Below are 22,926 nucleotides of genomic sequence, written 5' to 3'. Positions count from 1 at the left end.
TTGGTATATGCTAACTCTACACAAAGTATTTTCGAGAAATGGTAATTCTACAAATCGTATTTCCGGAAAATGGTAACGAAAGCATTCTGTGCATTGTATTTCCGAAAAAAAGGTAATTCTACACTCTGTGTCTGTGCATCTGCTGACCTTCTGCACTACTGTTGCGTGGACGTGGTCGTGGAGAAGCACCACCTCGGGGCATCGATCATGGATAGGCCTGCTTGCCGCTCACGTACGTCGCCAGGACGTGCCCAGGCAGATCGTTGGAGAACTCGTCCCACGAGGTAGAAAGCAGAACCACGAAATCGGCGTATTTCCCTTCAGAAAGGCTGCCCACAACATGGTCAAGGAAGCAGGCGTAGGCAGCAGATATTGTGTGCCTGTTTGTGTGTGAGTCAGAGAGATTAGTGGGCAAACCATTTTCAAAAGATTAATACCACAATTCAGAAGTGAGCTATATTAATTGCAAGAGCTGTAATTGCAAGGAATATTACGATAGTATCAGTTGAAACTTGGTAGTAAAATTCAATTGCAAAGTTTCCCATGTAGAGAAATGCCATCAGCTGTCAGAATGACTAGTGGTCAGGGCGTCAGGGCCTACAACTATAAGTTGGTAGACAACCATTTGCATTTTGTAGCAGCATATATCTCAAAGAGCACTAAACTGAAAAGGGACTTACGCTTTCAATGATTCGTCTAGGGACAAGCGTTCTGCAGGGATCCAGGGGACTTCCCATCCAGGAGGCTTACGGGACATCGCAGTTTGAATAGCTTGTAAGGGATTAATATCTGAAACCTACAAAACAGTAACAATATACCTGGTAACTGAATACAGAAACTGAAAACAGATTTGAGTTATGAAAGAAGTTTTGAGAATTACGTACAGGCCAATCAGAACCAAAAGTCAGCCTAGCGCCACCGGCTAATAGTGATCGAAACTTATAGGAACTTCGCTCGGCCCGCTCTATCCCAATCTTCTTTGCAGCAGAGTTGGCATCATCTAATACATGATCTGGCTGTCAACAATAAACATGTCTTTCAGAAGATGACGATAGCAATCCACATTGGAAAGCATAATACAATATGCAGAATTTAAAGTAATTACTCAATTAAAAAGGAACTATTGCTTAAAAGCATTATAGAACATGTATTAGTGGAATGGAATAACTGACCTGCACGGATGCAATGGTACCATGTTTGCCAAAGCGGTTTGCTGCACCTGGAGCCAGATGTTGGGCATGCTCAATCTGATTCCATATGCAAAGATTCAGTTCAAATTGTATAAAGCATACTGGAAGGGAAAGAAAACAATTCTGCGATATGCTATCAGAACACACCCGGAATCTACGGTCCTTCACTCCATTCGAGTCAACAACCTTGTCGAACATATCCAGAAGCATGTCATTAGCTTTATCCCCAATTGCGTGTATTGCAACCTGAAGAAAAAAAACATTATAACTTTCTAGAATGATGGTAGTTAAAATGAAGGATACATACAACAAAAAATGTCCACCTGAAGTCCAGCTCTGTCAGATTCTATTGTTCTATTGAGAAGATTATCCATATCTACCACTTGGAGACCAGAATTACCAAGATCACCCTCGTAAGGCTGCAAAAATCCACTAAACACTTAAAAACAAAAATAGTAAATTTAAGTGGCTGAGTATCTAGAATAGGGATAAACTATTTACCTCATGGAACAATGCACTTGAAGAACCCAGCGAACCATCAAGAAAAGCTTTAACACCACCTAGGTGGATCCATTGACTTAGCGATCGACCATGTTCATCAATAAGATCCTAAAAACAAGAAAAGTTTGTACAAAATATATTCACATAAAGTAAAGAATTGACACAGAAGAGCTTGGCATACTTCAAGAAGCAAACTTACAGAAGTGCGAGACCATGTAGGCATTGGGAAGAATAAGCATGCTCTGATAGTCATTTTTCCCATAGAGTGAGCCCATTCATAGATGTCTGTAGTGATATTAATACTTAGTTGAGTACAAAGAAGGTAACTATTGTTTTTTTACAACAACAATATCAACTGCGTACAAACTCAGTAATAAGGGCAAAATTCAGCCACACAGAAGCAACGAAAAGGGGTCTATTGTTGTTTAAAAATCAAGACATCAACAACAGGACATGCCTAGAGCATTACAGTTGTAGGATATATAATATCTGACCTTGCATTTCTCGTGACAGTGATGCACAAGCAAAGGGTTACAGAATACCTGAAAAATCTTGCCATGTTTTCTCGGCTGAGCTCCCAGGAAAGTAACTTCCAACATCAACAACAGTAGTCACCCCCCTCTTTAGGGCATGTGTACTTGCTCTAAGAAGAGCATCTCTTCTTTCACGGATAGAGACTTCTTGAATCACATCAAACACAAGCTTCATAGCAGTATCAACTAGAAGACCAGTAGGCTCTACAAGTAACAATACAGGTTAAACAATTTGGTTACTCATAAACTTAAGATTTGATGATAAAACTTGCACGTGAAGTTATAAATCAATAATAGGAAATAACAAATGAACAATCCATAGGATGGCCAAAGAATTATCCTTTGCGATATCATAACACATAAACTATGAGAATATTGTGAAAAAAAGTTAAATAGAGAGCTTGTGATCAGATACATCTGATCATTATAACTCATCAGACCCACAAACTTAATGAACTTCCTCGAACACAGTTTTCTTTTTAGTTTCTTCATTTTCTTTTGTCAGTGAGGCGTGAGCATTAAACTAAATTGTTTATAAATGCACACAAAAAATATATACCTTGGTTTGGTATTTATTTACTTTACGAAGTAACTTTGGGCTAGTAAAGGGCTCAAGGTCAATTTTAATCAGTTGTGTTACCTCCTTCAGTTGTTCTCATAATAGTTCCACCAATTGGATCATTTGTGTTTTTGTCAATCCCAGCAATCTTCATAGCTAATGAGTTGGCTACTCCCATATGACCATCCATGCGTGAGAGCCAGACCTGCAATTGAAATAAGTTACTTCTAGCCCTGCTGTCAGGGCTTCTCGAAAGCGGTTCAACTCATGAGTTTAAAAACGCACTGGATTATCAGGTGATATATCATCCAACCAAGCAGCAGTAGGGAAATCACCTCCCCAAACATCATTGTTCCAACCTCCTCCTAAAATCCACTGCCCATGAAACTTATCTGTTCAGAAAATAAGTCTCAGGGTCTTTCAAAGAGAAAATAAGTCTCGGAAATATTGTTTGTAGAAAGCTTTGGTAATGCTAATCGGTTTCAAGAAATAGAAATAGTTGGATATAATAAACCAAAAAGTTATTTAATATGTTAGGAACATGCTGTCTCACAATGCAGAAGCCATAAGTCTTTTCCGTTATCTAAAATATGTTTTTTATAACAATTATCTAAAGAAATGTTGGGAACATGCTATACACAAAAAACCATTTTAATACATTGTCATACCCCCCCCCCCCCAAAAAAAAAATAATACACGCTACAAAACCTTTTCTGATCAATCCATTCAAGCAACAGAATGAAGGACCAATAAGCCAAAGTGAAAACTGATTAGACACAAAGCTAGCTAGTTTTAGTAGTAATAAATTGGAGCTCGGAAATCACCAAAACTATTCAAATGTAAAAGTATTAAACACAAGAGCATAACTCTGACACACCTATGCAACACACCTATGGAATATAGCAACATATTTTTTGCATGTTGTACTATCATCCCAGGGATTTCTATAATCACGCAACAGAGGTCTGTTCACGCAGTGCAACGGAATTCAGAAAGAAAAAAACAATGAATTGAAAACAAAATTCAGGACTGCACCTCTGACAGCTTCCTTGACCTTGCTGATGAAGTCATCTTTGCTACTGACCCCTCGAAGTGGCACCCTCGCTAGCTGCAGCATGTTCAGAGAGTACCATTAGAAAGCACATGATGAGGAACAATTTGCATATCGTCATATCGTGTTCTATGGCTAAGTTCATTTGGCGAGTTGCATATATGACCTTTGGGTTAAGACCCCCAACTAGTGTCACAAACTGTTTTGGATCATGGCTAAATGGGATTGATGCAAACCTGAAAAAACAAATTTTGGTGGGAGTTACCGCTCTATATTGGGCAATTTGGTGAAGTCGGAATGACATCATCTTTAATAAAGCAAAAATGGACTCTTCTATACAGGTGATCTTCAAAGGAACATATTGGTATCGCCTGTGGGCTATGTTTCAAAAGGCAGGGACAAGGGATACTATGAAAGCTGCATGCCGCTAATTGGAGATTATAACAATGGAGATCTTGGCGGAAAATGGATAGAAGTTCAGCAATAGGATATGTCTCTAATGTTATTTTGCATTCATATTCTGACACTTTCAGGTCAATTGTTAGACTTTTTATGGCAGCATGTTTACTTAAAACATTGTAATAAGTATCGGGTACGTAAATCCAAGGATGTAGAAGCTGAGATATTTTTATTACTTTGATGAAATAGAACACCCTTTATCTAAAAAAAATATTGTCATATCAGGTTCTCTAAAACCGATTTACATATTGCAACATTGTAACGTCACAGGTAGGCCACTGGCAAATGCAATGGCAGTTAAGCAAGTAGTGCTACCTGCAAGCCACCATCAATGAAGTGCACATGGGAATCGATGAACCCCGGCAGCACAATTTTACCACTGAGATTCAACTCATATGTGTGGCGACCCTTCAACTCCTGCATACACAACTTACAAATTTCAGCTATATACAGAAGATTGAACGACGGTTCTAGCAGCGATGCAGCAAACAGTGACACAATTTTTTTTATGTATAATTAGGCTCTGAACCGAAAGAGGAGGAGCGACACTGACACGACCTTAACGGATCCGTAGGTCCCGACGCGGAGCACACGGCCGGCGCGGACTGCCATGGCGTCGGCGAAGGGGCGGGCGGGATCGGCGGTGTAGATGGTGGCGTTGGCCAGTATCATGTCGGCGAAGCGGCCCCGCGGCGTCCCTGCAATGCAAGGAAGAGAGACAAATTATTCTTCCAGTGCGAGCAAGAGGAAGCTGGAGGGCTACGGTTAGCATGCAGCGTGCGTACATGACAGGCGGGAAGCCGAAGGGAGGAGGAAGACGGCGGTGGCTATGGCAATGGCCGCCGCGAGGAGAGCGCTGTGGGCTGGCATGATGGGATCTGAACCAACCAGACGGCGTGGCTGTCCTAGCCTCCTAGTTCCGTTCAAATACTAGTACGAGACACAACAGCGCTTGTCCGAATCGATCCAAATCCATGTGTCCCCGTCAGCCGTCAGAATCAAGATTCAAGGCAGTGCTGCTGGTATTAATCCAACAAACAACTGCCACAACATGCACTACACCAATAAATGGCAGCTTCGCTTCAATTACTGATCAACAGATCCAGACTTCTCCTTGCCTCAGTTGTTGATGTTTGCTTTTCGTTGCTCGACCCTTTAGAGTCGCTGTACTGTCCAGTCTAGACTTTTTTATTTCGTTTAAATAAAAACAGATACAGACTTCGGTTACATCAAGAGAACCAAACCAAGTCAGCAAGCACCCTTGCTTATTCCCAAGCGGTCAACAACCCGGCCATTGCAGGAGCGAATGCGTCTCGCGTTATTATTGTTTGATCCGCCGCAACTGCTCCCTCCACGAACCTCTGCCACGGCACATCAGATCGTCAGTTGGGGAGCTGAGACCGGTAGATGTCATGGCACGACGACGACGGCAGCACGGGGCAGAGTCTCATGGAGAACGCGTGGCGCGTCGGCGGCAGCAGGTACTGCTCGTGCACGCACGGCGACCAGCTGTCGTCCCCGCCCAGCCCCATGTGCTTGTGGTCGAGATGCACCTGCGAACAACACACAAGCCATTCTGCCATCACTCTCTCAGATCAGTTAGAGCTCGATGTCAAGAGCTGGAACGCGAACAAACCTCGATGCCATCTCCCTTCACCAGCTTGTGGTTGTGGGTCCCTCTGTCGAGCTCCGCCGTGCCGTAGTAGCTAGCGCTCATCTGCATCGGCGCGGTGTCGCTGTGAACCGAAGCGTAGAGGCCGAAGCCGTCAGCATTCCGAAGCGCCATCCACCTGACGTCCGCCCGGCCGCCGCACTCGCCGGGGGCAATGTACGGCACATGTAGGTCCTCGACGCTGCTTTCATACACGCTGACGTGCGCGGCGGCTTTGCGGTCGGGGTAGCACTCGAACGGGCCCCTCCCGTACCATGTGACATGGCTCAAGGACTCCTCTGCGTTGAACACGATGCCGACCCGGGGAAGGGGAGGAAGATCGCTCTTGGGGTTTACCTCGTACTCAAGGATCACGTCGCCTGACTCGTATATCCGGCTGAGCATGTTTACCCGGAAAAGTACAGATTCGGAAGCTTCTGAGAGAGCAGCATCATCGGGCCTCGGTAAGTGCCCAGGAAGGCCATAGTAGACGGTAGAGAACTCGATGGTATTGTCCGGCAATTCCTTCACAGAAAACTGACTGCTATAGAACGAGATGTTATCAAGGAAGGCTTCTCTCCATTTTGAAGCATAGGGCTTGGTGTAGAAGCCTCCTTTGTCATTGTCTGTTGGTGCACGCCAAAAGCAGGGAAATATTCCCTTGCTCATAAGCTCTACATTATTGACCTGTTGTCAACAGAAGTATCATGAGTTCCAAATTTTTGTTCTTTTTTAGAATATCCAAAAATTTAATCAGTCGCAAACGAAGTAAAATTGGCACCACAATGAAAGAAGTATGATCAAATTCTAAAACTTAGGTTGAGTTTGACAAGAGTATTGTGACTGGTAACTACTACAATGCAGTGAAACGATTTACCAAATTTAGATAATAAGTCTACAAATTTTGCAAAACAAGCACCTGGAGCCTGGCGGAGAGGACCACGGCAGCATTTTTTTTAATTATGCTTTGTAAAAAGAAAACAATGGGGAGGGTGTGGCAGCCGCTTATATTGACCAGCATAAATTGCACAAATTAAGAGTATCTTCCCAGAGCTCAATCAGAAGCCACAGATAGATATGGTGTTTTGCATCCCTATAAAATCTGGAACCTAATCTGCTAATCGTGGATGGTGCTAATAAGTTGCAGTTTGTGCAATGTAAAGCCACTTACTATTCAGGCCCACAGAATATTCAAAACCAACATTGTCGTGACCCCTGAACACACCTTGGCATCACAAACTATGGAATGGAGGTGAACGGAAAATTTATTTAAATACCTACCGTTCATTCTATATCAAAGACTTAACAGGCCACTTGATTTACACCTTCTATCTGTCTAGAATAACCAAAGAACCCCTTTGCGGTTCTGAGCCCTTGCCTAGGTTAGTAGTTCCAACATATTTGATTGTTAATTGCCTCCAGACTCCAGTATCAAGGACGGACAACCAGATATGTAAACAGATGGGTAAAGCAAAGAAAGTAGAAAACTCCTAGTTTTAGTACACCATGAAACTACCTACCTTCCAACTGTCAATTGTTCCAAGTTGACTGTTTACTTTGATTTGCCAAGCCTTATTCTTGCTAATGATTACACTATCCCCAACATGTTCAGAGATCAGAGGGTTCCTGGAGAATGATATCACCTGAAGATGATATTAAGCTGTAAGATAATTCAGAAGAAACAGGAGTTTCCGCCCAAAAAAAAAAAGAAGAGTGAACAGGATGAGGACGAGAAAACATACATGAGGGACAAAACCATTTTTCTGAGGTAAAAAAAGTTGTGCTGAAGCCAAGAGATGACCGCCTTTAGCCCATCGTGTTTGGTACCTCTGTTTCACATTTACAGACAAAAATACTTCTTTCACTGCAGAAGTACTCCATAGAGTAAACCACGGTGATGATTCCATGTCGATAAGTTGACTAGTTTGTGGTGCTAGGGTTGGAACATTGAATAAACCAGAGCCCAAGATGCAACCATCTCCATAAAGAACCCAATTGAAGTCCAAAGCTTCTGTTGTCTCAAAAAATTGTACATTTTCAATCTGCATGATAATAATGGTACTATTAGATGAAAAAAAAACATGCAAGGAAATGGCTCGATGGATACCAATCTGAGGTTAGTTACCTTAATCATGTTATCTGTTAATGATATTTTGATAGGCTGGTAAAGGTATTTAACTTCTGCAACCAGAATCAATGTGGTCAATTAAGTTTGACATCTATAGGTTGGGGAGACAAATATATAAGGTTTAACAAATCGATACTTAAGAATGCAAATCTTTTTTCCTCTCAAGCAAATAGCATTTCCATTTACCATGAACAGCTGGGTGAATCGTTCGATCAGGCCATACAATGCCATTAAGGCAAAAATTTAAGTCATTTGGAATATCTCCGAAGTCACCACCATAGGCCCAAAATTTAGATCCATCCTCGCCCTCCTTTAGTAAACCCTGAAATGAAAAATGGGAAAGGATACAGTTGAGAAAGGAACTATGGAATAAGAGAACGAAATCGCATCAGTGATCCATATTAAGGCATCTCACTTATGGCGATGTTCTAGATTAGGTTGATAGATTTTTATGCAATGATAAAAGATTTATGTAACCTCTATGCGACACAAGATAAAGAAAGCCAGCTTGTTATGATCATTTTTCTATTTTATCCACTAATCAAAGAAACAGGCCATAACCTGATCCATCTAGTGAGACACATAAGGATGATTAGACACTAGAAATATGCAAAAATAGTGTATAAACATGCAGCAGAATTTTGGCATTGAAGAAAAAAAAGTCGAGTGGGATGAAAGTAAATAGGACATAACCTGATCGACCCAGTCCCATATAAAACCTCCTTGGAGTCCAAAAGTGTTGTCTATGGCCACCCAATATGCATCAATATTTCCATTACTGTTTCCCATAGCATGTGAATACCTTGAAAACAAAAGGAGGGAAAAAGTTTCTTTAACCTATGAATACAAACAAAGGGAATCAAGTTAATACGTGAGGCCGCAGTTAGCATACTCGCAAAGAATGAGGGGCCTCTTTTCAGATGGGTCTTTTGCTATCTTAACAATATCCCAGATACGCATATACATGGGGCACACGATATCTGTGGATGATGTTCTGGAGCCACCTCCTTCGTAATGGATGAGCCTAGTCGAGTCCCTTTCACGAAGCCACCCTAGAAGAGGGTTATCCATAAGATGAGAAGAAATAGAAAAGCTGAACTATCACAGACTCACAGGGACGAATGTTTTACCAGACATGGCAGCCTGATTAGGCCCATATGAAGATTCATTTCCCAAGGACCAAATGATAATGCATGCATGATTCTTATCTCTCTCCACCATGCTAACAAGACGATCAAGCATAGCATTTGCCCAGATGGGTTCTAGAGTAGGATGTTTGAAATGGCTATTTTCATCAAAGCCATGTGTCTCAATGTTGGCTTCATCCACTACATAAAGACCAAAAATGTCACATAACTCATACCACCTCGGATGTTGGGGGTAATGGCTATTTCTAACAGCATTGATGTTGTTTTGTCTCATCAAAACCAGATCCTGTCACAAATAGATAAATTGTAAAGGCCTGAAGCTGGCAGTTGAAAAAGTTAAGCGGGGAGATGGTATGTTAAAAATGCCCTCAGATATGACAGAGGAAGAGAGTGACCTTGATCATGCATGCTTCTATATTTGTCTTTCCAACACGGGGATGATGCTCATGTCTGTTGACACCTCTTAGTACAACAGGATATCCATTAACAAGCATTTGCTTGTGTGCCAGGACCACATTACGAATGCCTACTTGGCATGATTCACACTCAATAAGCTTCCCATTGGCATCTTTAAGGAGGACAACAAGAGTGTATAAGTTGGGCTGTTAGAAAAGGAAAAATAGTTAAATGGACATAACTTGAAGCAGTTGAGTTGTAATAGTAGTGTTTGACAATAGAATTTCCCTTGGATTAGACCTCTTACATGTTCACTAGACCAAAGTTTTGGATTTTCTATTTTCCCTGCAAGAACATAACCACGAAAACCAAGGCAAGGGTTTGGTATTGGTTTTGGCTTCGGCTTCAAATCTACCACATTAGCAGATGAAAGATCTGCATCTGAACCCTCAGACAACCCAGAGTTATCATAGAGTGTTGCTTCAATTGACAAAGTTGATATTTGCTCCCGGTCTTGCTTGTGTGAATCAATTTCCACCTCAACCTGACATACTGAACAACATTAGAAGCGAACTGAGTTACAGAATAAGTGTTTCCTTGACTAATGCAACTACTTGCCATATGAAAGCAACAGTAGGAAAAGAGTTGCCCAAGCAAATGTGTTGCCCATTATTTGATGTTAAAAAGGTGGGGCATACAAATCTAAAGAAAGGGAAGCAAGCAGGAAAACTGGATAAGCACATAATGTTTTGTCGTGTCTGTTGTGATAATAATATAACATTCTAAAGCAGTTACCAATTATAAAATCTTTCTTGGGTTCGATATGAAATTTGATCATGTGGTTGTGAATAATGGTTATTACTATAATGTGTGAAGCCTATATTAGCATTCCCACCCAAAAGAGCGAGAAAAGATCTGCACCCTACTTCACTAATTTCTCGCAGCATTTCCTCTATTATGTATCATGAGTGCATAACCCTGCAAAGATGGCTACTATGATTACCTCAATATCAGCTAAACGGAAATTGTCATCCAAGGTTGCTTTGAAGAAGTAATCTGTAATAAAAATCTGCAAAGAAAATTTCAGCACTTATTAATCCAAAATTCCCATGGAACATAAGTAATTTCATCAAGAAGGGAAGTAGATCAAACAAACTAGAAATGCTAGTACGGTGTACATGTCATGATTTTGATGAATAATATGTAGCTGTTGCTCAGAGAAAAGGTCAAGCGTAACATTCCCCTATATTTTTTAAAAAACGTTGCAAAATAACAGCTAACTTAATATCATGTAATAAGCCTCAGTTGGCGGGAGGTGTGGGTGTACATCTCCACCACCTAGGTTCGAGTCCTCTTCAACTCGAATTTGGGTGTCTATTTTTTTCTTATTTACAATGTCACCTAGTTCCTCCTAGGTTGGTCAAGTTTTGAGAACCGAGCAATAGCTCGGTTGGTAGAGCCTCCGGTTGAGAGGCTGCCGACCTGGGCTCGAACCCAGGTGCTCACATGTCGTGTGAGTACCTCCCTAAAGGATTCGGTACTCCCCTCTCTTAAGACAAAGCCAAGGGGACATCTTCTCCCCGTGGTCGAGTTTTTTTAATATCATGTAACACTCAAGAGGTCACCTGTGGCTTTGATAGTAGTATCACATCCCTGTGAATACCAGACAACCACCAGTGGTCCTGATCTTCAAGGTAAGAACCATCACTCCACCTCATTACTTGGACAGCAAGAACATTTCCCTTGTCTGAATCACAAGGGTGGCAGCAATCAGTAACTTCAAACTCAGCAGGAAGCCTACTGTCCTGGCTGCATTAACACATCAAGCCAACAACTTATTTTCATACAAACGCATCATGAACAAATGAATAACAAACAGAATAGGTATGTGTCACTAGTGACCATCATAATAAGTAGCAAGGGTTAGCCATTGTGGCTTTTCTCCGCAAGATGTTATGTGCGGTTCAGAAACTTCTAAGGATCTTCATCTCCAAAAGCAACCTAAATACTTTGAACATTCTATCTAGCAGACTAGCACTCCATAGTCAAATATTGGTTCATTATAAAGCTAAAATATACAGTAGGTGGTAGCCAGCCCACCTAGGTCACTGGCATAATTTTCAAGTGCTCACTAAATTCAATTTCAAGGTACCATTGGTGAACTCTTTCATCAAAGAGAAAACAATGATGTATGCATGTAACTATGTAAGCAGTACGATAACACTTCACAACAGGAAAAATATAATGATAAGATTGGGAGGAATCCTGACTTCTAGCAAATAGAAATATTTGCCGATATGAAAGATGTTAAATTCAAAGTAAATCACGGAAGAGAACTATATGTACAGAACAGAAGATAAATTTATAGGATCCCACACGACAAACAGCTCGTGCTGCCAAAATTATCATGTACTCCACTTTTTAATATCGGGAAACCTTTTAAGAAGAGCATGCAAAAGCTGAGAGTCAGATACTCAAATAGCCAATAAAAGATAAGAAGCTTCACAGGGTTCATTGGCAGTAAATATGTGAACAGGGAATTAGTTTACTGTCCACTGTATTAATTTGATAAGTCATACATTACAGATATCTAGACAGTACCAAAAAAAACCAATGCAATGAATTTCGCTGTCATACCTATACCCGATCGGTACACCGTTTACCCAAGCAAAAAATGCTGAATCAACAGCTTCAAAGTGCAACAAGATCCTCCGACCTACCACAATTCACAATCAGCTCGGAATTGTTTAAAATTGAAGGGGAACGTTACATCCATGTGAATATCAGAGACAACAATGTTATGCATGTCAAAGAACAAAAAAAGTTCACAACATGAGGAGACAGTATAGGAATACCGTAGTAAAGAAAAACATTTATGCAGTAAACCAAATGAGAACAGCATGTCTAAGGAAATAGCCAGCTATGCAATAACTAAGCCCAGCTATAAACTCTTCAGGAATTGCTCAAAAATAGGGAAATCCTAGACACAAAATTTGACAGCAAGGCTGTTACTGTCAGTATTTTCATTCCAACTTAATTAGCTATATATCATTAGGTTGTTCGCACAAGACAAATATTCAATTTAATGAATCAGGTAATTATCATCATAATTGGCACAAATAAACTAATTTCCTCAAGGATATCACAACTTTATCAAAAACTATTCTTAATATTAAGGTTACTTAGGCTAGTTGAAATGCAATCTAAGGATTTGGAACAGAGAGCGTGGCAACTAGCACCAACCTATCACAACTTTCTGTGCAGAAAAATAAAAGAAAAAATACCAAGCATTATGTGAATATCATACCTTTCCACTCTTTTGGGATGTGAAAAACTGTCCTGTAACAACCCGTGGGATTTTCAGGAGGCACAAATGGTGGGTTCATTGGGAAAGGATAAGTGACATTTGTGTAGATTGGACGGTCAAACCCATGCATTTGCCAATTTGACGGAACTGCAAGCAAGTTGATGTACATTTAAGAACAAATTTCGAATGATGTGCAAAAGCCAAAAGAACGTGACATTCTTATTCAAGTCTAAATACTAAGATATAAAAGATTTCTAATGAAACTAAAATAGCAGCCGACACCAAACAAGTTAAAGTGAACACAAACTTGATACACAACAAGCACCGTCTCAACTATAAAAAGCATATTAAAAAGGCAAGCGAAGTTGTAGCACTGTGCCTGGCAAAGCCTCCCAATTTGAATCGTCAAAATGAGCATCATAGAATTTCTCCGGAACACTTTCAGGTGAAGGAGCTAAAAGGAATTTCCAGTATCCACTTAGAGATTCAGCGTATGGTAAGCCCTTGGACCAAAGAGCAGCACTTTCTAGAGCACCGCGAACCGCATCATCATTCCAGACAGCAGCGTCAGAATTAAGATAGTTCACATTCCTCCGTTCATGCCAATACTTCAGGGCTCCTATCGATACGAAAGAAAAGAAAGCAAATCAATCAACCAGTTGGAAATCATTAGAAACATTACCCTCGCAAAACTAAATCTGCTATTGACAGGGTGATTTACTCCTGCAGTCTACCTTCAAGCGTATCCTGTGAGCGCAATGGCACATGCGCCTCTCGCTTTCTCCACTTGAAGAACGATGGGTCCTCCCAGGCTTTATGCGAAATGTTCGAGGGAGGAAACATCATACTGGCCGAAGCTAATGCCATTATGGTCACACAAGGGTATCTCCTTCCTCAAAATGAACTGTCACATTCACATACACATATCCTCCTGCAAGAGCGTGAAGACAGCATCTGAATAAAAATGGAAGAAATGGATATACGCAAGTTGAGAATGATGTAATTGGGATAATGCAACCCGTTTACTTGAGCTGTTCCTTTTTCATTAGAGAAGAAGTCTGGAGTAGTTTAAACAAAGTACAGTGGCGTGTGGCTCCTCCATAGAGGACCAGTCCACTCTGGCTGCGCTAACAACTGCAGCCGATTCTGACTGAGCGCGATCGAACATCACAGCCGTATATCCACTCGCCAAAGCTCATTCGAACTCCTCAAACGTCGTCTCATCCTAGATCGTCGCCACCTTCGCTCCTCCCCTGTCCCCTCGCCTCCTCCAACCAGGCAACCACCAGTTGCTGCCGCACCCACCCCCAACACACGCACACCCGAGGAAAAGGCGCTCCGCCCCAACCCGCCGCCCTTGCCTCGCGATGTCGCCGCCGCCCCCGTTCCCCCGAGCCCCATGCCCTCGGCAGCCCGATTCCAAGAGCAGTGGATGTTCTCAGACTGTGGCTGAAAACTATTTCAAGCGTCGAAATAACTGAATACAGGCTGCCGAGTGGAGGTTGACGAAAACCTCAGCAAATCCACAATACGAGAGGATGATCCGACGAAACGATCAGAGATCAATCCTCGATCCAACAACAAACCAGTAAAAACACAGGGCAAGGCAAGGAGAAATTCTAGCCCGAGACGACGGGGCGATGTGAGAGGAGGATTCGCACCGTACCTGCAGCGACGGAAGAAGGAGCCCCTGGAAGGAAACAATCGACGACGAGCTACCTGGCTGCGAATCTTCTCCGATGGGATTGGGGTGGCGGAGTGGGTTAGGATTACGAGTGACGTGTGTTTCTTCGTCGGAGGTCGTCGGAGGAGCAAGTGACTCCGCTGTCGCAATCGCAACAGTCCAGGACGCAACGCTAGAGATGTTTGGAGGGAGATGGGCCTGGACCATCGCGGCTTTTCGGCCCAGGATTCATCGAAGCCTGGTTTCAGGAGGCCCGGTAGGACGAGATGGACTTGCTGGAGATTTTTATATTTTATAAATCAAAAAATTTATGAAAACTAGTCTGCACTCCAGTAAATACATACTCCCAACACAATTTATAATCGATCCTGTTATAACTAAAATCTATACTACTTTCTAATATGTATATACTACTTTTTAATATATATATATATATATTATTTTATAATATATGTATTATACATGTTCAAAGGTCGGATCACAAGCCTGAGCCCCATGCTAGTTTGGGATTGTAGGCCCGAGCCTGACCTGACAACAGTTTTTTCGGGCTTTTTTAGTTTATGGTCTATTTTAAAGCCCGAGCTTGGCCGAAAAAATCTTTGCACTAGGGAGTTAAGCTCGAGTCCAGCCCTCTGAACTGGTTGGATTGGGTTTGGTTGGGTCGGGTTAATTGGGCTAGGTCGGGCTGTCCATTAACAGGACTAATGTGTATACTTCTTTATAGATGAAGTATATATTTTTTAAAAGATATATATATATATACTATTTTTTAAGATGTATTTTTTTCTTTTTAAACATTGAATAGAGGAGTAGTATGTATACTGGAGTATAGAAAATGTTTCATTTTAAATTAACAAATTGTAAATATATGCTTGTTTGAAAATTGCAAGGATCCTGAAATTTATCTTCTTCTTTTTTGTTTCTCATCGCACAAATAATTGTTTGAGTTAGAAAGTTTTTGAAGATCAAGATAATATCATTCTCTACACCAATGAGTCTTTTCAAAAACAAATCATGACTATTTCGATAGTGCTTTGAATCTTGACAACGTTGAAATGTAATATCTTTATTATTTTTAAACTGGTTGTCCGTCTCATGAGTCTAGATTTATAAATTTTAAAACAAACATATATATTTGCAAATTTTATTTTATTATATATATAAATTTCGGCCTTGCTGTCACACCACACGCCGTTTTGGAACAAACGGCGGTGGTATGTTATTCCAGTGTCACTGCGTAGCATCTCTAATGTTGGTCTCGCGAATCTCGTCTCGTCGTGACCGGGGATCTTACCGACCTACCATCGCCAAAAGCATACGGAGGGCTCGCCGGCGTGAACAGCCGTGGGCGTACGTGTGCGTCGGATAACGCCTCCGCCGCCCGCCGGTGTGGAGGGGCGTACAACGTTGACAACCACCAGCAGAAGCTGAACTGCGCCGGAGGACGGCCGCGTTATCCCGAAATTTTACTCTCCTGGAATCGGATTAGCTAGCTTACACATGTGCCTGTTATTGCCAAAGCCATCTTCAAGCAAGGGTAAAAACTAAAACGGTTCAAAAACCATTAACAGAATAACAGCAGGATTAGCCTTGTTTACTGTCCGGTCGTGGCCTGCCCTGCCTGTGCCCCAACCCAATCCAAAATAGGTGGATCGTTTGCAGTAATGCACAGAGGCCTAACACATCTTCAGATTTTTGTTCTCTTCAATATTTCAATAGTTTTTCTTCATAGTTCCTGTCACGAGAAAATTTTTAAAGCTATTCTTTTCAAGATGTGATTATTTCATTTTACTTCACAAATCTCTCCAAAGAGAAGCGGTTAGAGATAAAAAAAAAAGAATAAGAATAGAAAAAGAAATTAGAAAGAAATAAAAAAATATATAGTTGTGATGGTCTCTTCTCAACCTCGGAGGATCCACGTTCAATAGAGGTAGAAAAAAAAGCACAAAACGACAAGCGTGGTACGCCAAATCTTGGAGGCAGGCAAACAAGAGTGGTACGCCAAATCTTGGAGGCAGTTGTCTGCCTGCTCCCATGACCGGCAAGGCTGTCATCACAAGCAAGCAGTAGCAAAGCGATCCCTCCACCGGACCGGACCACATGTCCGGCAACTTGCGCAACTTGGCGGTGCGCTGCAGATGCAACGCATACTGACTATGCGTGTGTGCATGGGCTTCATCAATGGAATTCAAATCCTGGGACGCCCTTCATTTTTATTCCAGCCGTTGCGATCTGAGAGATCTCTGGATAATACTAGGTTATTCGATCTGGAGTGATCCTGCCGGATCCTGCCCAATTCCCAGCCAACCACCCCTCGCTGAGCAGTAGCTTCGATGCTGCCCAACTCCCAGCGTGTAATGTGGCGTGATGGTACTAGTATAATGTGGTGCCAGTATGACACACGTACGAAACAGTGCTCGTTGAATTTATTTCTTCTTATCTTATGCAATCTAATCTAATCCTCCTGGGAAAAATCGATCAGGACTAACATCAGTCTGTAGCTACGTGGGGTTATTTGTTATTGTTACTGTATAGTCCTTGGTGTTTAAATTTTGAGGACAAATTCAAGCAAACGACAAAATGTTGGAAAAATCATGGTCTCGATCAGATAAAACAGAATGATTATATTGCTAAGGCATACTTTAGACATATACAAAATAGCGCTACACAAACCTCTCTCTACTACATTCGATGACAGAAATAGCATAAAATAGATCATGAGAGATATAAAAAAAAAATAGATACGATTGCATTCAGCGCATCAATATTCTACGAGAGGGAGAAACGGCAATATGAGATTGACCTCTCTTCATACAAGATGCTAAAGATGACGTAGAGAAACAAGATCATAAACAGTAGTACCGAGCGTTTCTTAAAAATCTTATTTGTTCTTTTCCAATGTATGAACTCAAGAATTATATGTTTCGGAGACCTACTCTCTTTATCACCGGTGCACATCGACACGTATGATAGAGTAGTTTATTTGTGGTGGCGCAACAGAGAGAAAAAAAAAGTAAAAACCCTAATTCATGTATATATTAGGGTGATGATAAGTAGATATATAGAGAGAAAACATGTACATGTCATGATCGTACGTGTCATGATCAAACTCTCAATTAACAAAATTTCTCATAATTGTATGGATCGTCTCGCATTGTAAAAATAAAATGGTAGAAAAAAACCGTATTAGATCATATTTTGACAGAGCATTCACACATGTGTTGTGCGCAACTATATTTAAGCGTGTGTTCTCTATGAATAACACAACTCTATTTAAATTGATTTTCTCTACCTTACTAGCACGGTTGAACCTTTTCAGAAATTATAAATGTGCTTGTCCATGGATTGTTTGCCTCCACCGTCAAGATGAAAGGGAAAAAGGTTCGTCTCGTACACACTAGAGGAATAAGAGAACTGAGCCTCCTTTACTAGCCCAACAGTAGGAACAAGAAAGGCATGGATGGTCACAAACATATGTTTATCTGAACATTTTGTAGGAATGGAAGAAATGAACCAATACAGCATCAACAGCGAAGACCGATTGATCCATCTATCTGTGCAACAGCCATCACAAGTTTGATCTAGTCAGTAGCATAATAAGCCACAAAGTTAAAATTAACCTAAACAAAAGCATCCAAGGCGCAGCCTTCTTTATCTACAATTTGTTTCCCCATTTCTTTCTGACGACCACCATGGGTGTTCCCGAGCACAACAAAATTTGTGGACCAAAGCAGGACATATAGGTATGCAATTGTTTTCACTTAGAGCTAAACACCCAGGAGCTAACGCTTCACTCCATGATTAACCCCCAAAAGAACCAGCAAAAGAAAGAAGAAAAATACTTAGTGAGGGGGGGGGGGATTAATAATTAATTAATTCGGTATCAGGTCTCCACTGCCAAGCTGCTACTGGACAGTCTTGGCTTCGTCTTCTCCGGCGACGACAGCCCCTCCTGCTCCATTGCCGCCGCCGCCTTCCTCTTGTTACCGCTGCTGACATTGCAGTCGTTGATTGTTCCATCAGCAGTCACTTCTGCTACTGCTTCCTCCGGCTTGTGCGCCGGTTGCTCAGGTTGTTCAGCCTCCGGCTGTATCTGTGGCTGTGGCTGAGACTTGGGCTGCTTCCTTTTCAGCAGATGAGACTTGAGCTTCTTCATGTCAGCGAGCTTGACAGGTTTCAGGAAGAACTCCTCTGCACCATCTTCCAAGCACCTGAAATTCCAGCGAGTCCAATAGTTAGTTCAAAAAATGGGAAACAGAACAGGAGGATCCACTATGATTGTACTATGACACTGCGGCTAGATTGCGTGGAAGGGATCATTTTCTTCCCCCTTTTGGTTTCTTCACCGAGTGACCCCCATCAGAGTCAGAGGACATGTCAGAGATCTTTGCTACCACAAGGGAAAGACCTGGTCTTTTGATTTTCAGGGCCTTTTGACTCAGTCCCAACGCATGAATTCTTTAATGCCCTCCCGCAATTGCCCAAAAAATTTGACCACCGGAGGACAGTGACCACAAAAATAAAAAGAAATATTTTTTGCAATAAATCTCTTTGATGTGTGTCTGAAAGATTTCGTGAGATCTTGGCCCACCACCCCAAGGCATTGAGAGGAACCTTTCCTATGCTTTACATCCTTGTCACCAAGATATACAATCTATGCATGAAAACACAGCGCGTTCATTGCCCCCAGTTCCATTGAACTGGGACAACATCAAGGGTGCTGTTCTGGGGAATTCCTGGACTTCTCTTCCTCGTCCCATTAAATCATAATACTATACCCCTCTTTTGTTCTTATCTCAAAGATCAAATCTTCTATATTTGGCTTCTATCAGGTTGTTTTAAGTTTCTATGGAGCCTTGCGGAAATTTTTAGGTAGGCACTAACCAAAAAGTAATGCTGTAGTAGCAAACTGAAAACGGATGTTTCGCATTTTTCTTCATGTAAAAAAAGGTATATTCGACCAGGAGATGAGCTGTATTAGCAAAACAAGCACAATGTTTTGCCAGAATTTTTGTTTGTTTGCACGCTTTAGACCCTACAGATTAGCCAGCCTTTTACTAATACTAGGCACAAAATTCAGGGGGGAAAGTTGCAGCAAAGAAATCAATCCCAACGACAAAGAAGAAGCTTTTTTTGCAAACATTAAATAATCCATCAGGCATTCATTCATTCAATTCTTTTACCAGAACTGGTAACCTGGTATGATGGCATTATATTCCCTCTGCTCCCTAGACCTCCCCTCACCCTTTCACCATGATACTATGTGCCATGTCCTACACTGTTAAGTTCAGAACCAGACAGAGACCAATACAGTAAAAACCCAAACATTTTCATCTGGTACCTCGGCAATACACACTACCGATTTGATTAACCAAGTTCAACATAATTGTGACCTTGTTAGATTCTCCTGCCTAATAGGCAAACATAAAAATGCTGCTAAAAAAGAGGCGAGATAAGGAGAGCGCTTTAATGGAGCTTTCAGCTCACCTGTTGATCCTGGCAGGCACATTCTCAGAAGACATTATCACCACCGGAATGTCCTTCAATGAGGAGGACCCCTGGATCCCCAAAATTAAACAGCAGAAGAACAAAATGTTACTCCACTGTGGACCATGATTATTTATGAATGCCCAGACACAGAAAGAATTAAGGCACTAGCAAATCTCACCTTCACCCTCTTCAGCAGATCATACCCTGTCATGCCAGGCATGCAGTAGTCAGTGATGATCAGATTCACATCGATTTCCTGCAACAGGAGTTCAGAAATCACGTGATTAGTTCCAGGAAAACAACGGTAACCAAGATTCTGGAGACCAATCCAAGCAGGAGATGAAGAAGTCAGGCCAGCTAACTACCTGATGGTCAGGGGAGGAGGAGGAAGGCGATGATGAGTCTTCCCCTTCATCCTTCAATCCTAACACCTCCAAGGCCTTACTACCAGAATCGACAGTAGTCACTGAACGACAATTCAAAAGAGATGAGAAAGAACGGACCACAAGAAAGAACATTCTATTAAAGGTCAAGAGAAGTCGCTGTCGCTCACCTTGGTAGGATGAGTTCTTGAGCAGCATCTCGATGAGCTTCCTGTCGATGAGGCTGTCATCCACCGCGAGAACATGGAACCGGGACTCAGCATCAACCACCGTCATGGTGTGACAAGAGCTAGAAACGGAACGAATCCACAGAGCCTCTCTCTCCCCTTCTTCCTTGTGGCCGCGGGAACGGAGGTGCGGTGGTGGAGCTGTTGCTTGGTGGCTAATGCGGCATCTCCGGGGCAGCAGGGAGGAGGATATAGGTGAGCACCATGGCACGCCACATCACAGCACCATCGCCTCCCAGGAAAGCAAGATCCGACCGGATCACACGCCCGAATCTCCACAGCAAATCGGCTCCATGATTTCTCCTTTTTCTTGTGGTCTCTGCCTCTCTCTTCGGCCTCTGAGTTGTTCTTGGCTTTGGCTTTGGTGTGGTGTGGATGGCAAGCGCGCCAGGGAGAGAGAGAGAGAGGATGTACTACTACTACTATTTCGCAGCACGCTCCCCTCGCACAGTCTTTTCCTCTTTTCGGTCTTTTCCTCTTTCTCCTCGCGATTTATGGCTCCGCAGCGCTCGTGGTTTCGTGATCGGGGGAGCATGTTAGGCCATGGAGCTCTTTGGGTACGTGCGTCGCGTGCCAAGTAAGAATTATTACTGCTTGCGCCGTACTGTGATGTGTCCAGCGTGGCATGTTCCCGTGTGCTAAGATTATCTCTAATGGCTTTTTTTTCCCGAAGGATTCTCGTTTACTTTAAGTTCTAGTCGTTTTTCTTTACTAAGAATTTTTTCTCCTATTCCTTTCACATAAGATTCTCTTCTTTTAAAGCCGTTAGAGATAAAAATAAAAAATAATAAAAATAATAAAAATAATTAAAAAGAGAACGAAATAAAAAAATATATATAGTTAAAGATGTCGAACCGCGCGTGGCTTTTTGCTAAGCTGGGGAGTACTGATGCTAGTACAAACTATCGCTACTGCATGTTGCGTGATGTTAAACTATTCGGAGTAAGCTTGGAGTTGCAGTAAATCATATGGGAACCGCCTCTACAACAAGCAATGTAAACTTAATATTTTACCTGTCACCGTGTGAGCAATGCTGTGTTTTGAATTTTACGGTCATTCGTTTCTCGACGAGGTACAAGTATGAAAACCGTAAATACACAAGAAAACCACTGTCCATAGTGTTACTCTATATTATCACTGAAAACCTATTTTTGATTATCTGTATGGATAAATGATTGCTCGTGGATACGTATAATCTCAGTAAAATATATGTTTGGTTACTCGTATATACTGTTCTAGTTTGATTCGGTGGATATAATTGTACGTCCACAGTTTGACCTGTTAGATACAGGTTTTGCATCCGCTCAAGCAGACTAGCCCACTTATTAATGTTATAAAATAATTTTTATTTAATAAAATAATCCCAATCTCAACTCTTATATCAACTTATATAACTTCACATTTGATGAACTAAACAGAAACTTAACACATATACAATCAACCAAATATCCTTCTTTTTAATAAATATAATCTTATCTTTTTTTACCTCTCATTAACATACATATACTATCCATATAAAAAAACATGCATGGACAATAACTTCTTTTTAATAAATATAATCTTATTTAATCTACCTCCCATTAACCTACGTATACTATCCATATAAAAAAAATCCATATAAAAAAACATGCATGGACAATCACTCACACCTTAATCCTTTAACCGAAGGGGGGAGGGGAGCCGGGGAAGCAACTAAGCAAGGCAAGAAGGTCTCGTGGGCACGTGGCGTCGTGGTCTCCCAAGCAAAGGGTAGTCCTCTCCTCCCCACGCCCGGTCGCCCTCACCCCCATGGGCGGGGACCACGAGGATCCCGGTGCGAGATCCGCTGACGTCACCCTGTGCAACCTAATCGGCCCCCGTTCCTACCGATGTGATGAGAAGTGAGAAGGCACGTATACGCAGCACAGGAGCCTACTTTCTCATGTGCTGGCCCCTCCCTGCTTGGACTTAGAGTACCTCTCTCTCTACACACACAGAGGCACTGGTCGTCCGTAGAGTGCTCGATTGTTTCTCTCTTCTCCGTGTTGGGTGTAGGCCTGTTTATATGCAACCTGACTAAGAAACCTGACCGATCCGGCCAAAGAAAGTCCGATAGCTTCAAAGATAGATTTAAAATCCAAAAAATCCTAAAAAAATCTGATCCGACTTGAAAAAACCTAAGCTCAACTCGAAAAAAATCCAATATTAGACCGGACTCAGGCTTAGCAACCTCACCCAAT

General features: G+C 41.8%; 3 protein-coding genes across 5 annotated transcripts; all 3 read right to left on the bottom strand.

Moving 5' to 3' along the window:
* LOC133909613 (protein LONG AFTER FAR-RED 3-like) lies at positions 1 to 5,225 on the bottom strand. Its single transcript, XM_062352123.1, has 15 exons — positions 5,079 to 5,225; positions 4,852 to 4,991; positions 4,609 to 4,710; positions 3,819 to 3,891; positions 3,069 to 3,175; positions 2,865 to 2,988; positions 2,234 to 2,428; positions 1,891 to 1,976; positions 1,692 to 1,799; positions 1,514 to 1,609; positions 1,338 to 1,436; positions 1,173 to 1,247; positions 885 to 1,016; positions 681 to 796; positions 1 to 380 (listed from the first exon to the last, which is right to left on the bottom strand). Exons 1-15 carry the CDS (start codon positions 5,161 to 5,163, stop codon positions 206 to 208), a joined length of 1,713 nt encoding a protein of 570 aa, XP_062208107.1. The 5' UTR covers positions 5,164 to 5,225; the 3' UTR covers positions 1 to 205.
* A 238-nt stretch (positions 5,226 to 5,463) lies between these two features.
* Positions 5,464 to 14,764, bottom strand: LOC133909612 (uncharacterized). 3 transcript variants are annotated; one of them, XM_062352121.1, is made up of 18 exons: positions 14,585 to 14,764; positions 13,658 to 13,854; positions 13,303 to 13,542; positions 12,924 to 13,070; positions 12,254 to 12,332; positions 11,242 to 11,425; positions 10,620 to 10,685; positions 9,924 to 10,160; positions 9,616 to 9,822; positions 9,203 to 9,506; positions 8,965 to 9,124; positions 8,766 to 8,874; positions 8,259 to 8,394; positions 8,070 to 8,125; positions 7,687 to 7,986; positions 7,465 to 7,587; positions 5,930 to 6,631; positions 5,464 to 5,846 (listed from the first exon to the last, which is right to left on the bottom strand). In XM_062352121.1, the coding sequence occupies exons 2-18, from the start codon at positions 13,788 to 13,790 to the stop codon at positions 5,676 to 5,678; spliced, it is 3,354 nt and encodes a 1,117-aa protein (XP_062208105.1). In that variant the 5' UTR covers positions 13,791 to 13,854; positions 14,585 to 14,764; the 3' UTR covers positions 5,464 to 5,675. The 3 variants fall into 3 exon arrangements, with proteins under 3 accessions (XP_062208105.1, XP_062208104.1, XP_062208106.1); XM_062352120.1 differs by having other exon boundaries at positions 14,590 to 14,764; XM_062352122.1 differs by lacking the exons at positions 12,924 to 13,070; positions 13,303 to 13,542; positions 13,658 to 13,854; positions 14,585 to 14,764 and having other exon boundaries at positions 11,242 to 11,363; positions 12,254 to 12,320.
* A 3,343-nt stretch (positions 14,765 to 18,107) lies between these two features.
* LOC133909611 (two-component response regulator ORR4-like) lies at positions 18,108 to 21,224 on the bottom strand. Its single transcript, XM_062352119.1, has 5 exons — positions 20,651 to 21,224; positions 20,463 to 20,563; positions 20,276 to 20,353; positions 20,095 to 20,165; positions 18,108 to 18,818 (listed from the first exon to the last, which is right to left on the bottom strand). The coding sequence occupies exons 1-5, from the start codon at positions 20,754 to 20,756 to the stop codon at positions 18,491 to 18,493; spliced, it is 684 nt and encodes a 227-aa protein (XP_062208103.1). The 5' UTR covers positions 20,757 to 21,224; the 3' UTR covers positions 18,108 to 18,490.
* Between the last annotated feature and the right edge of the window lie 1,702 nt (positions 21,225 to 22,926).

Source organism: Phragmites australis, chromosome 2 (assembly GCF_958298935.1).
Source record: "Phragmites australis chromosome 2, lpPhrAust1.1, whole genome shotgun sequence".
Classification (NCBI taxonomy): domain Eukaryota; kingdom Viridiplantae; phylum Streptophyta; class Magnoliopsida; order Poales; family Poaceae; genus Phragmites; species Phragmites australis.
Note: the sequence above shows the minus strand (reverse complement) of the source record. Positions and strands in the feature narration are given on the sequence as shown.